Here is a 12,948-nt window from a genome sequence, read left to right as displayed (position 1 = left end):
TGGAGCACTAAAATGGCTAAAAAAAAAAGTCATGGGAAGGGCTAGAGGGGTTCAAAAGGCAGCAAAATGTGGTTAAGAGCATGGCAAGTGCTCTGCAAACAAATGTGGATAGGGAAATGACTTAAAATAACATAAAATACGTAAAAATAAAAAATTATAATCTTGATCTAGGAGGAGGAGGTCCATATGGAGTAGTAGGTTGAGGAGGCTGTGGGTGTGGCGGTGTAGGTGGAAGCGGCGGTGGAGAAGGAGGAGGTAGCCAACACTGTTTTCAGTTGTTTTTTTTTGTTTCAATTTGGGTAGACCCCAAAACATTGGGAAATATACTCCAGCGCACTTTATCTTTGTTTTATTTTTTTTATAACAATGGCTGGGTGAGGCCGGTATACATGTCTATTCTGCACAAGGTACGGATAAGTCCTGTGGGATCCATCCCTGGTTCATTTTAATGAACGTGAGCTTGTCCACATTGGCTGTGGACAGGCGGCTGCGCTTGTCTGTGATAACGCCCCCTGCAGTGCTAAACAAACGTTCAGACAATATACTGGCTGCAGGGCAGGCCAGCACCTCCAAGGCGTAAAGGGCAAGCTCAGGCCATGTGCCCAATTTGGAGACCCAGAAGTTGAAGGGGGCAGAAGCATCAGTAAGTACGTGTAGGCGTGTGCACACATACTGCTCCACCATGTTGTTGAAATGCTGCCTCCTGCTAAGATGTTCTCGTATCAGCTGGTGGTGCTGGTTATTGTGGCGTGCTGACAAAACTTTTCCACATTTCAGCCATGCTAACCCTGCCTTCTGAGGTGCTGGCGGTGCCCCAGCTACGTTGGCGACCTCCTCCTCAGCCTTCGCCTTGTGCTTCCAATGAGCCCCCACTGTCAGAGTGGAATGCCATCAGCAGCGCATCTACCAGCGTGCGCTTATAGTCGCGCATCTAATCAGTAACAGACGTTTTTACAACATTTAGTTCCCGGTCACCAATGCAGAGCAGGGTTTTTTTGACGGCCAAAATGGCTTAATGTCACCCAACAATGGAACAGACGAATTAAAAAAATTTAGGTCCCTGTCACCTAGGCAGAGCAGGGTTTTTTTGATGGAAAAAATGGGTTAATGTCATCCAACAATGGAACAGACAATTTTTTTTTTACTTATTGCCCTGCAAAGTTATTTTATTGCCAAAAAAAAGTTTTTTTCTGACACACAATAAAACAGATGGATTTAACTGTATTTCTTTAACTACCAGAAATGCAGCACATGGCAAAAAGGTACTTTATTGAAAAAAATAAGGTTTTTTTTTAACCCTAAATGAAACAGATGGATTTAACTGAGATTATATTGCACTCTCACAAATGAAGCACGTTTTTTTTTTTTTCTATGTGCCTGCCTGTCAAATGTGCAGGCCTCACAGGTACTTTACACCCAAAAATGGGAATTTAACCCCTTAGGGACCGGGTTCATTTTCACCTTAAGGACCAGGCCATTTTTTGCAAATCTGACCAGTGTCACTTTATGTGGTGATAACTTTAAAACGCTTTGATTTATCCAGGCCATTCTTTCGTCTCATATTGTACTTCATGACACTGGAAAAATGGAGTAAAAAAAAAATATTTTTATTTATAAAAAAACACAAAATTTACCAAAAATTCTCAATTTCTCTACTTCTATAATACATACTAATACCTAGAAAAATAGTTATTACTTTACATTCCCCATATGTCTACTTCATGTTTGGATCATTTTGGGAATGACATTTTATTTTTTGGGAATGTTACAAGGCTTAAAAGTTTAGAAGCAAATCTTGAAATTTTTCAGAAATTTTCAAAAAACCCACTTTTTAAGGACCAGTTCAGGTCTGAAGTCACTTTGTGAGGCTTACATAATAGATAATAAAAAACCCAAAAATGAACCCATTCTGGAAACTTCACCCCTCAAGGTATTCAAAACAGATTTTTACAAACTTTGTTAAGCCTTTAGGTATTCCACAAGAATTAATTAAAAATAGAGATAAAATTTCACTTCGCATTTTCTCAGCAGATTTTCCATTCTAATAATTTTTTTCCAGTTACAAAGCAAGGGTTAACAGCCAAACAAAACTCTATATTTATGTCTCTGATTCTGTAGTTTACAGAAACATCCCATATGTGGTTGTAAACTGCTGTATGGGCACACGGCAGGGCGCAGAAGGAAAGGAATGCCCTACGGTTTTTGGAAGGCAGATTTTGCTGGACTGTTTTTTTGACACCATGTCCCATTTGAAGCCCCCCTGATGCACCCCTAGAGTAGAAACTCCAAAAAAGTGACCCCATTTTAGAAACTACGGGATAGGGTGGCAGTTTTGTTAGTACTAGTTTAGGGTACATATGATTTTTGGTTGCTCTATATTTACACTTTTTGTGAGGCAAGGTAACAAGAAATAGCTGTTTTGGCACAGTTTTTTTTTTTTTTGTTATTTACAACATTCATCTGACAGGTTAGATCATGTGGTATTTTTATAGAGCAGGTTGTCACGGACGCGGCGATGCCTAATATGCATACAATTTTTTTTATTTATGTAAGTTTTACACAATGATTTCATTTTTGAAACAAACAAAAAAAAATTATGTTTTAGTGTCTCCATAGTCTGAGAGCCATAGTTTTTTCAGTTTTTGGGCGATTATCTTGGGTAGGGTATGATTTTTGCGGGATGAGATGACGGTTTGATTGGCACTATTTTGGGGTGCGTAATAAACTTTGTGATGTACGGCGACAAAAAATGCTTTTTTTACACCATTTTTATTGTTATTTTTTTACGGTATTCACCTGAGGGGTTAGGTCATGTGATATTTTTATAGAGCAGGTTATTACGGACGCAGCGATACCTAATATGTATACTTTATATTTATTTATGTAAGTTTTATACAATAACAGCTTTTTTAAAACAAAAAAAATAATGTTTTAGTGTCTCCATATTCTGAGCCATAGTTTTTTATATTTTTGGGTGATTTTAGGGGCTCATTTTTTGTGGAATGAGGTGACGGTTAGATTGGTACTATTCTGGTGGGTATACGCCTTTTTTTTATCACTTGCTGTTGCACTTTTAGTGATGTAAGGTGACAAATTTTTATTTTATTTAGCACAGTTTTTATTTTTTATTTTTTACAGTGTTTATCTGAGGGGTTAGGTCATGTGATATGTTTATAGAGCCGGTCGATACGGATGCAGCAATACCCAATATATCAACTTTTTCCCTATTTTTTACCATTTTTTCTAAACTTTATTTGGGGGAAATTACTTCTTTTTTTTAAACTTTTTTTCACTTTATTTTTTATCCTACTTTAGGACTTCAACTTTTGGGGGTCTAATCCCCTTTACAATGCATTCCAATACTTCTGTATTGGAAAGTATTGGCTGTATGAGTAATACAGTGTGTATTACGCATACAGCTTCCTGCCTGTGAGATCCAGGGGGCTGGGTATTGCTGCATGCAGTGGTGACTTCCCCTATGCTCTCTTGGCAAGTTAGAGGCAATTGAGCAGTATGTGTGTTTTTTGCAGTGTTCTCTAGTGCATTTGCCATTCTAAGGCATCATGCACACGGCCGTGTTCCGCGGCCGAGAGCGGTCCTTGGTAACACGGCCTGGATTCCTGTTGAGAGCAGGAGCGCACGGCGTCATTGGTTGCTATGACGCCGTGCGCTTCATGCCGCCGCTGCACTACAGTAATACACTCGTATAGTGTATTACTGTAGTGCAGCGGCGGCATGAAGCGCACGGCGTCATAGCAACCAATGACGCTGTGCTCTCCTGCTCTCAACAGGAATCCAGGCTGTGTTACCACGCACCACTCTCGGCCGCGGAACGAGGCCGTGTGCATGAGGCCTAAGTCTTATTAAGTGTTTGATCAGCTGCGTGCATGACAGATGCACACCCAATATTGGCACAACTGTTTGGGTTTCTCAGCGCCCATTTGCTAATAGACCTCTGGCGGGTAGTTGCCATTTAATCAATTGGACCTGATGCCATAATATAGTGGATTTTGTATCACTTACTTCACTTTCTACTTTGATTAAAATAAACCTTTTTGTTTTGTGTGTCTTTAGCATCCCCAACCAATGTTATACTACTTTGTTTTTTAGCCTATAATACATGAAATGAAAAAAAAAAAAATGATCTATGATCAATAGCCTTCAAGCTACAACAAAGGTAACACTGTTAGGCTGGGTTCACATTACGGTTTTCCCATTCATTTAACCTATACAAAAAACGTATACATTAGGGTCCATTCACACATCCGCTAATGGGTCCGCATCTGTTCCGCAATATCGGGAACGGGTGCGGACCCATTCATTCTCAATGGGGCAGGAATGGATGCGGAGAGCAGACTATGTGCTTTCCGCATCTGCATATTCGGACTTTCGGGCCGCAGCTCCCCAATTGCGGACAAGAATAGGCAGTTCTATGGGGGGTGCCGGCTGGGTCTATTGAGGATCCGCAATACACTAAGGATGCGTGAATGGACCTTTAAAGGGAGTCTGTCAGCAGATTTACCCCTTTTTAACAGTTGCCATTATGCTGTAGCCGCAAAACAGACGATTAACACGGTACCTTTAAACGCTTTGGTGGACTTTTAAATCTGCAAAAAACGAACTTTGATGAGGGCTCGCAAGTGCCCAGGGCGGAGTCCACCGTGTTGGAGCCCAGGCAGCTCTGCCTCTTCGGCTCTTATCCCCGCCCAGCCTCCTCCTCTGCTCGCCTATCTGTTGTCTTTCCCCCTCAGCGAGATCCCGCGCCGACGCGATAACTTCCTTGGCCGGGGCATGCGCACTGCCATGCCCATTGCTGACACGGCATCGCAGTAGCTTATGCGCATGCCCCGGCCAAGGAAGTCATCGCGTCGGCGCGGGATCTCGCTGAGGGGGAGAGACAACAGATAGGCGAGCAGAGGAGGAGGCTGGGCGGGGATAAGAGCCGAAGAGGCAGAGCTGCCTGGGCTCCAACACGGTGGACTCCGCCCTGGGCACTTGCGAGCCCTCATCAAAGTTCGTTTTTTGCAGATTTAAAAGTCCACCAAAGCGTTTAAAGGTACCGTGTTAATCGTCTGTTTTGCGGCTACAGCATAATGGCAACTGTTAAAAAGGGGTAAATCTGCTGACAGACTCCCTTTAAACGGATGCCTCAGACTGATGCCATACATCCCTTCAACATAGAGTTCCATTGAATAAAAAAAAAGAATACTTTTACAATTGTAAAAAAAAAAAGTATATTTCTATTACTGGACTGTGCAGGATACAAGAACGAGGTGTGCTGTATTTTTGTACCTTTTTTTTCTTCTAACATATACATCAAACAGAGGCATAAAACGTGATGTGAACCCACCCTTGGTGCTGATTGCAATATATTTTCACCAGACTAGTGCAGACAAGAATCCATCATAACTGAAAACGTGACATACTGTAACTCTGATTCTGGTGCCTTCAGCATTGTGATTTTACAATTCAATCGGTTCATATTTATATGCATTTTAGCTTTAAGCGTTTCATAGTGTTGGAAAGCTATTAAAGTTGTGGGAGTTACATTCAGTTATAGACAAACAACAAAAATAATATGCAAAGCAGCTCGGGGAAATACATTAAGACAAGTATTAGTACACAGAACCGAGCAAGCATGATTGGGGTTATTCCTTTAGATGCAATAATCTGCCTGCAATTATCAGTGAACGTTTCAATCTACTTTGAGAAAGGCAGTGGTTGCAGCAATAGGCATGCTGACTTAAGTATACAGATTATATGTTTAAAGTACAGAAAAATATGGTGAATACAAATAAAATGGAGTTGAAAAATGATGACGACATTGGTTGATAATGCACTTATGTTCTATGCCATTTTTCTGGTGTAGAAAAGTGGCATATTTTGTCGCAATGGCTGTTTTGCGACTTTTTAGCTAATTATGACAAACTCATCCTTTTTCCTTAATAAAGTGGGCAGGGTGTGGGTAGAGGGAGGCTGCCCATGGGCGGGAGTCTTATTCTGCTCCTTAGCAGCAAGTCCAGCCACCAGAATCCTGTGTGCTGTTCTCCTGGCAGGCTGCAGTCTGTTCCTTGTCAGCAAAGGCCTCTTGTTACCCTCTATAGGGCATATGCCCGCGCTCCCTCTGGCTCTTAAACGGTGGGGCATATATGCACCCTAGTCCTCCCCAACCTTTGGCTAGCCACTTCAGGGCCTGAGCTATAGATTATTCCAGTTTGCTAGCTCCTGCAAGGCATGCTGTTACGTTTGTCTGCCCTTGTACCGACTTCTGGCTGATTCCTGACCCGAACTGAGCCCGATTACTGTATTCACACCCTCTGCTGCCTATCCTGACCGTGCACTGCTCTCCAGATTGCCTGTATTTAGCCTGCCCTGACATCAACCTGACTACGATTTAGGTCGATCCCTCGGTGATCCGCACTACTGTTTCTGATCCACACGAGTGGCTTGAGTGGTTCCCTTGCAGAGTAGGCCAGATCCCTGTATAGGAGCTAAAGTGTGAAGACCAGGACACTGCCAGGATAACACCCTTAGGTTTAGCCCAAAGTTAAATCTATTGGAGCAGTGGTTACACACCCACTGCCCTAACACTGGTGCATATTACACCAGACATCTACTCCAGCTCTTGACTGAAGTAGATTTCTGTTCTGGAGTTTTTCATTGGCAAGAAAAAAACGCAAAAAAAAAAAAAAACACAAGGACTAGTGTATTAGATTTAGGGAAAGTAAAGTCATTCAGTGGGTGCTCTATTGCTAAAGATGGTCATACACATTTTAAGTCCTGCAATTGGCCATTTAGGGCAGTTCAATAGAGAATGAATGGAGTCTCACAGTGCATGCTTGACCAGCTCCGATTCACGTGATCGGTGGGCGTCCGACCACATCCTGTGAATATAGGATAACTTGTTAGAACTGGAACACCCCTTTAACCCTGACGTCTGCTACATTGTTTTAGTTTTGAAATGACAAATTCAGCCACCACCTCTGAGACATAATGCAGCTATAGCATCAGATGTGAAATCATGTGCTAATTATTGATATTGCATTTATTTCAATAGCAGTTGTAAAGTCCCAATCACTGTAGCTTTCCAGGGCTCTTACAATGAACATTAACATTTCTCAGCCAGCCGAGAATGCAGTATGGCCCTCACACAAACAGGTTAACGGCCCCAGGTTTTCAGCCAATCATTCTCTGTCAATCTGAACTATAGGCTCTAAGAGCATAACGGACAGATGGCTTTTTATAGAACATTGTTTTGTGCTTCTCAGTTCAAAAATGTATCAATAATGAAATGTGAAGTGCATTTCTCATGGTTTATTTTCCTGATAAAAAAATAAATAAATCTTTAAAAATATAGCACTACAAGATGTCTGTCATTCCAAGTCATCCTTCAATCTGCTATTTTTAGGAAATCTAGTTGATAAGGTTAGTTGTTTACTTAGGCTGTGAGCACCAGGTGCTGTTTGTCAAAGTCAGCCACCCAATAGAATTTTCTCAAACCTCAAATTGCATTTCCTACGTACGAGACAAAATGACAACTTGATTAAGTGTCCTTACCCAGAAGCCTCTTTGAATTAGCGCTAATGTTCTCAGCAGCTCAGAGACTTGGTTTCTACTTAAGACAACTTACTAGAAATGAATCCTTGCAAGCTGCGTCAATTAACATCTCCTCTTGACTGTTATTTTCGGGGCCATATTGAGCAATTAATTTATGTTCAGTCAATGTTTTACTATAATCTCTTTTCATTACTTTTTTTTTACACCAATAATATTCAGAGAGAACACAGGCTTGGCATAACGCTGCAGGGTAAATGAAACCCAGCTGAGGGTATATTAATTAGATTTTTATGAGCCAGCAATTTCTATTTTATGTTGCATTTGCATAAAATATTACGGGATCTTTACAGTCCATGATGAAGATGGAGTTCACTACAGCGCCAACCACTTTACGCAGCTACTGGCACATACGCATTACAAGCATATATGCGCATAGATTTCTGCTAAATCCAGTACATGACTGTTTTATAATCAAGGCTGTAAAACTACTTAAGTAAAATGTATAAGTGTGTGTTGGTTTTATGTAAGCTGCTATGCAGCTGCCAACTTATAGAACAACGAGTAGGACAGACATACGTGTGCTACAATGTGGCATTATTATTGAGCTAGGGATTACTGATCTCTATGGTCAATGTAAAGGTTGGTACTTGATACACATTGGCACTTATTACTGTAAGTATATACCACACTAAAGAGAAGGTATATATGAAAATAACCTCTTTTTATAAAGTGTTTACTTTCTTCTTCTCTTCCATAGGAGAGTCACCATAGTAAAGTAGTAAAGCTAGTTTTACACTAGCGGCAAGAGATTCAGAAGTCTCTTCTAGCAGAGAATCCAGCATTGCCAGGCGGTACTGCAGCATTATTTGTCGGGCCCTCATATATTTGCCGGGTAGCAGTCGGATCACTGACGGACACCATTATAGTCAATGGGCCAGAGGGCATTCTGGTACCACCAGGCAATGCCAGATTCAGAGAGCTCCAGCAGGCTGTTCTCTGCCGGAACAGCCTGCTGGATCTCTTGATAGCATTGTGAAACCTAAGTGGAGCTCCATCAGTTTTTTTTTTTTCGTTTTTTTGGGGTCTTGCAGCAATGGAGTCCTGGGTTTGGATTTGAACAAGGGCCACATCTGCATGCAGATTGTATGTTCTCCCCATAAAGTAACTGCCCATAAAATTGTCCTTAGTTTCTATGTGTCTGATATGGGGAAACTACATTATGAGCCCCATAAGAGACTCAGACTGCAGTCCCAACTAGTGGAGCGCCTTTTTATTTTGGTAACCATAATAGGACATTAGGAGTGTTCTATAAAAGGTACACTCACACATCAGATTTTCTGCAAAACTTTCTATGACTTAAGCTCCATTCATCTGCATAAGGTTTAGCAAAGCTCTATTAAGATGAATCAGATTGTTGCAAAGATGTTGGTAACAAATCTGCCACATGTGGACATAGAAGAAAACTGCAGAACGAGACTACAGAAAAAAAATGAGAATACATTGTTTTATTGCCCTAATACTGTGATGGCTAACCTCCGGCACTCCAGCTGTGGTAAAACTACGACTCCCAAGATACACACTTGCTTGGTTATTCTCAGATCTCCATAGAAATGAATTGAGCATGCTGTAGCTTCACCACAGCTGGAGTGCCGAGGGTTAGCCATCACTGCTCTAATAGATATTGCTTAACTACCTCAAAGTGGGTTTACCTTTCTCAAAAACTATTTGAAGACAATCTAGAACTTTACTCAACTTATTAGCAATGATCTGTTTGGTAATTAAAGCTAGGGTGGTTAGCTGCCTACAAAATTACTAGTTTGAGGGTTTGTCTCTTCTTATAAGATGGCCCCTTCCATTATAGAGGGTGGTCTGAGTGAGGGACATTATGTGGTGTCCTAACAGGTGAACTCGCACAGCATTTACTGATTTAACAGATTTGTCCCATAAACCTGTGACAAACCATGTTTGCGCACATATCTACACATGAGAATCCTATATTATCCCACAAAGTCATTGTAGGTTACGGCAGTAAAATGTAAATGTTATGATTGATCCCACAAAAACTGTACATATTATATACTTTTGTGGTTAACGACTTTACCCACCCTTCCTTCCTTTATTATATCCAGATCTTCATTGTCCGCGGTGGAATATTATCATATTTCCAGTTCACAAAGTACTTGTCCTCCCCTTAGTGTTGTGTTTGTTCATCCCATACAGCCTAAAATGTAAGGAGTTAGCCAGCTCAGACTGTCCACCATCACTTATCATATTTTTCATGTTCCTGTCCACTTCTAAGGTTTTGAATCATGCCATCTGTAAAACTCATGTAATGAAATATTGAGGCACTCAGGTTGAAAATTTTGCAATTCAAGTATAGTTTTATTTCATATTTTCTGCATCATCCATTTGCCCGTGGTATATATAAATGACAGAATATTTCTGACCGGACGTTTCGGTCACCATGGACCTTCATCAGCGGTCATATTATCTGTAGGGTGGGTAAAGGTATTCCTGGGGCGCTGGAATCCAGCTGATGAAGGTCCATCGAGACCGAAACGTCCAGTCAGAAATATTCTCTCATTTATATATACCACGGGCAAATGAATGATGCAGAAAATATGAAATAAAACTATACTTGAATTGCAAAATTTTCAAACTGAGTGCCTCAATATTTCATTACTTGGATAACGGCCTAACAGCCCTTGACTGGCACCAGTGACACCTTTTCAACTGAGTGCGGTTCCTCACTTTACTACAGATCTGTAAAACTCATGGACTTGACTATCCCGTGATGGCCCTTTATACCATATTACTAAAATAACCATACTTTATAATAAATTTTAAATTCAGCCAATACCTGTGTGATATTAAGTGTCACAGCATCGAGCCCGCCAGTTAGCATGCTCTCTGTATCTGCCAATGTCAGGGTTACACTCCCGTCTCCTCCTACTCCAGATGACATAACCAGATTTTGTGTAGATACAGGGGACTGAGTGATTGATGTTGTGCAAGGCAGACTGCCAGTCGATGTGGTCAGTTCTGAGAAGGTAAAAACACCGGTTCAGTATAGGTAAAAACTATGCACACCTTTCAGATGTGATAAAACATACATGTGTAATTGCACAACTTGCCACCAAGCGTGGATGATTCAGAATCTTTACAAATCTGCATACTGAGGGATGTAGTCTTTCCAGGAATTGTAGTGTGCAATCATATGCAAACTCACAAAGAAAGCACTGCATTATATGTATTAACCCCTTAGTGACCAGGCCTTACTGAAGAAGCAGTTTTCTTCTTTTTTCATCATTGTGTTCCAAGAGCTAAAACCTTTTTATTTTTTCCATCTATAAAGCTGTATGAGGGCTTGTTTTTTGAGGGACAAGTTGTCGTTTTTAACTGTGTAGTTTTGCAGAACACATAACTTTCTGATTAACTTTTATAAAGTCTTTCTGAGAGGGAGATGGGAATTACAGCAATACTGCCATTGAGTTTTTACTTTATACATTTTACAGTGTTCATTTTTCAGTATAAATAAGATATCTTTATTCTCTGGGTCAGTACGATTACAGCAATACCAAATACATCTATTTTTTTGTTCAATAAAAAAAAGGAATAAGATATTTTTGCATTGGCGCTTCTCAAGACCCATAACTTTTTTATTTTTCTTTCTATGGAGTTGTGCGGTGGCTTGATTTTTGCAGGACAAATTGTAGTTTTTATTTGTATCATTTTTGAGTAAATTACGCTTTTTGATCACTTGTTATTACGTTTTTTAGGGGCAACTAAGTATAAATTTAGCAATTCTGTCACATTTTTTTTTCTCTTTAAAAAAAACTTTTATTAGAAAATTCCTTTTCCAGTTAGAAAAACAAACAACAATACCATACATCTCAACCAGGAATAACTCCAGACAGGTATAATAAGAAGACTATGTTGTCTAATAAACCATTCCATACAGTAAGAAAAAAAATAATGATATTTTTACCCCCGACTACGCCACCCCCTCCCTCGACCCCACCCCCTGTCCCAGATGCTGAGGAAAGCTCAGAGAAAAAAAAAAGGAGGTACCCAATCCTTCCAAGTTGCTTCCCATAAACTTTTCTGCCGCCGCCCTTGCATAGCAAGTCTCTCATATTCTTTTACCTTGTTGATTAAATGAACCCATACCATTATCTCAGGTTGCCTATTCGCCCCCCAGTTCCTAGCTATACTCAGGGTGGGATTATATGATGTTCTGAGTTCTACAAATATCTTACTCCAGAAAGACTGAATTACCGAACAGGACCAGATCAAATGCAGGAAGTCCGCTTGTTCACCATCACATTTCTGACACCTATGCGTAGAGGTATTATAATACTTGCATAACATACAGTGGGTATAGTACAATCGATGAAGTCTATTAAACTGAATTAACCTGTGGTTACTAGACAGTGAAGATTTCATGACATTTTTATATACAGTTGCCCAATTGATAGTATTGTTCGTCCCTATCTCTTGTTCCCATTTTACTTCACTCTAAAATTTAACAATCGTGCTTAAATTATCCATAATTTTTCTGTATATCTGTTGAATAGAAAACTTATTCTTATTAATCTTATAACAAAATTTCGTGAAATCGTGTGCTTTAACCAAGAAAACATTTTTGTTCCTGGTGCGTAAAAAGAGTGTTTAATCTGACTATATCTAAACCTAATGAGGGGATCACCTATAGTATTCCCTATTAACTCTTCCATATTTTTAATGTGCCCCGAAGAGACAATGTCATCAACCAACGTGAAACCTATTTTTACCCAAAACCTGCTATACTCCGTTACATGAAATTCTCTAAGATTTACATTGTGCCAAAGTGGAGTGAAGTTTAAAGTATACGATCGATTAGATCTTATTGCTTACCAATTGCATTGTTTTAATAATAAGGAAATGTTTTCCTCTCGTCCCCATAAATCCAGTTTCTAAGATCTAAAATATATTCTGTTTGGGACCTGGGTATTCCCGGGTAAAATGACCGTGGATATTGCCAAGACCTTTCATAAACAGCTGAGTCTGGGCAGCTAGGTAGTAACCCTGGAGAAAAGGGAGGGATAAACCTCTGTCCTCAACAGAGAGCCATAGACATTTTTGTTTAATCCGCACTCTATTTCTGCCCCAGATGAGGTCATTAAAGAGACGTTCCAATCGATTTAAAAAAATGTCCTCGATCCAAATTGGGTAAGCAGTGATCCTGTATAGTATCTGCGGTAAGAGGATCATTTTAATCAATGCTATTCTATCTGCTTTAGTAAGAGAGAGTTTTTGCCATACGCTGATTTTATCTTTAAATTTCTCGATAGTAGGGAGAATATTCAATTTACTATACTCTTGTATCACCGGACTAATTCTAATTCCTAA

The 12,948-nt window shown here is 40.1% G+C and overlaps 1 protein-coding gene across 6 annotated transcripts in view; it reads right to left on the bottom strand.

Annotated features, from left to right (window-relative positions):
* Positions 1–12,948, bottom strand: part of ZNF236 (zinc finger protein 236) — a 155,383-nt gene that overhangs the window by 24,282 nt on the left and 118,153 nt on the right. For 3 of the 6 annotated variants that reach the window (XM_044294179.1, XM_044294181.1, XM_044294180.1), the window contains exon 28: positions 10,418–10,599. The exons of 2 other annotated variants lie outside the window; for them this stretch is intronic. In XM_044294179.1, coding sequence (XP_044150114.1) covers positions 10,418–10,599 — 182 coding nt within the window. Of the gene's footprint in view, positions 1–9,662; positions 9,779–10,417; positions 10,600–12,948 lie in introns of all 6 variants that reach the window. One more of the 6 variants, XR_006390037.1, reaches the window with a different exon arrangement.

Source organism: Bufo gargarizans, chromosome 5, assembly GCF_014858855.1.
Source record: "Bufo gargarizans isolate SCDJY-AF-19 chromosome 5, ASM1485885v1, whole genome shotgun sequence".
NCBI classification, from domain to species: Eukaryota; Metazoa; Chordata; class Amphibia; order Anura; family Bufonidae; genus Bufo; species Bufo gargarizans.
The sequence above is the reverse complement of the archived record's forward strand: the minus strand, read 5'-3'. Positions and strand labels throughout refer to the sequence as shown.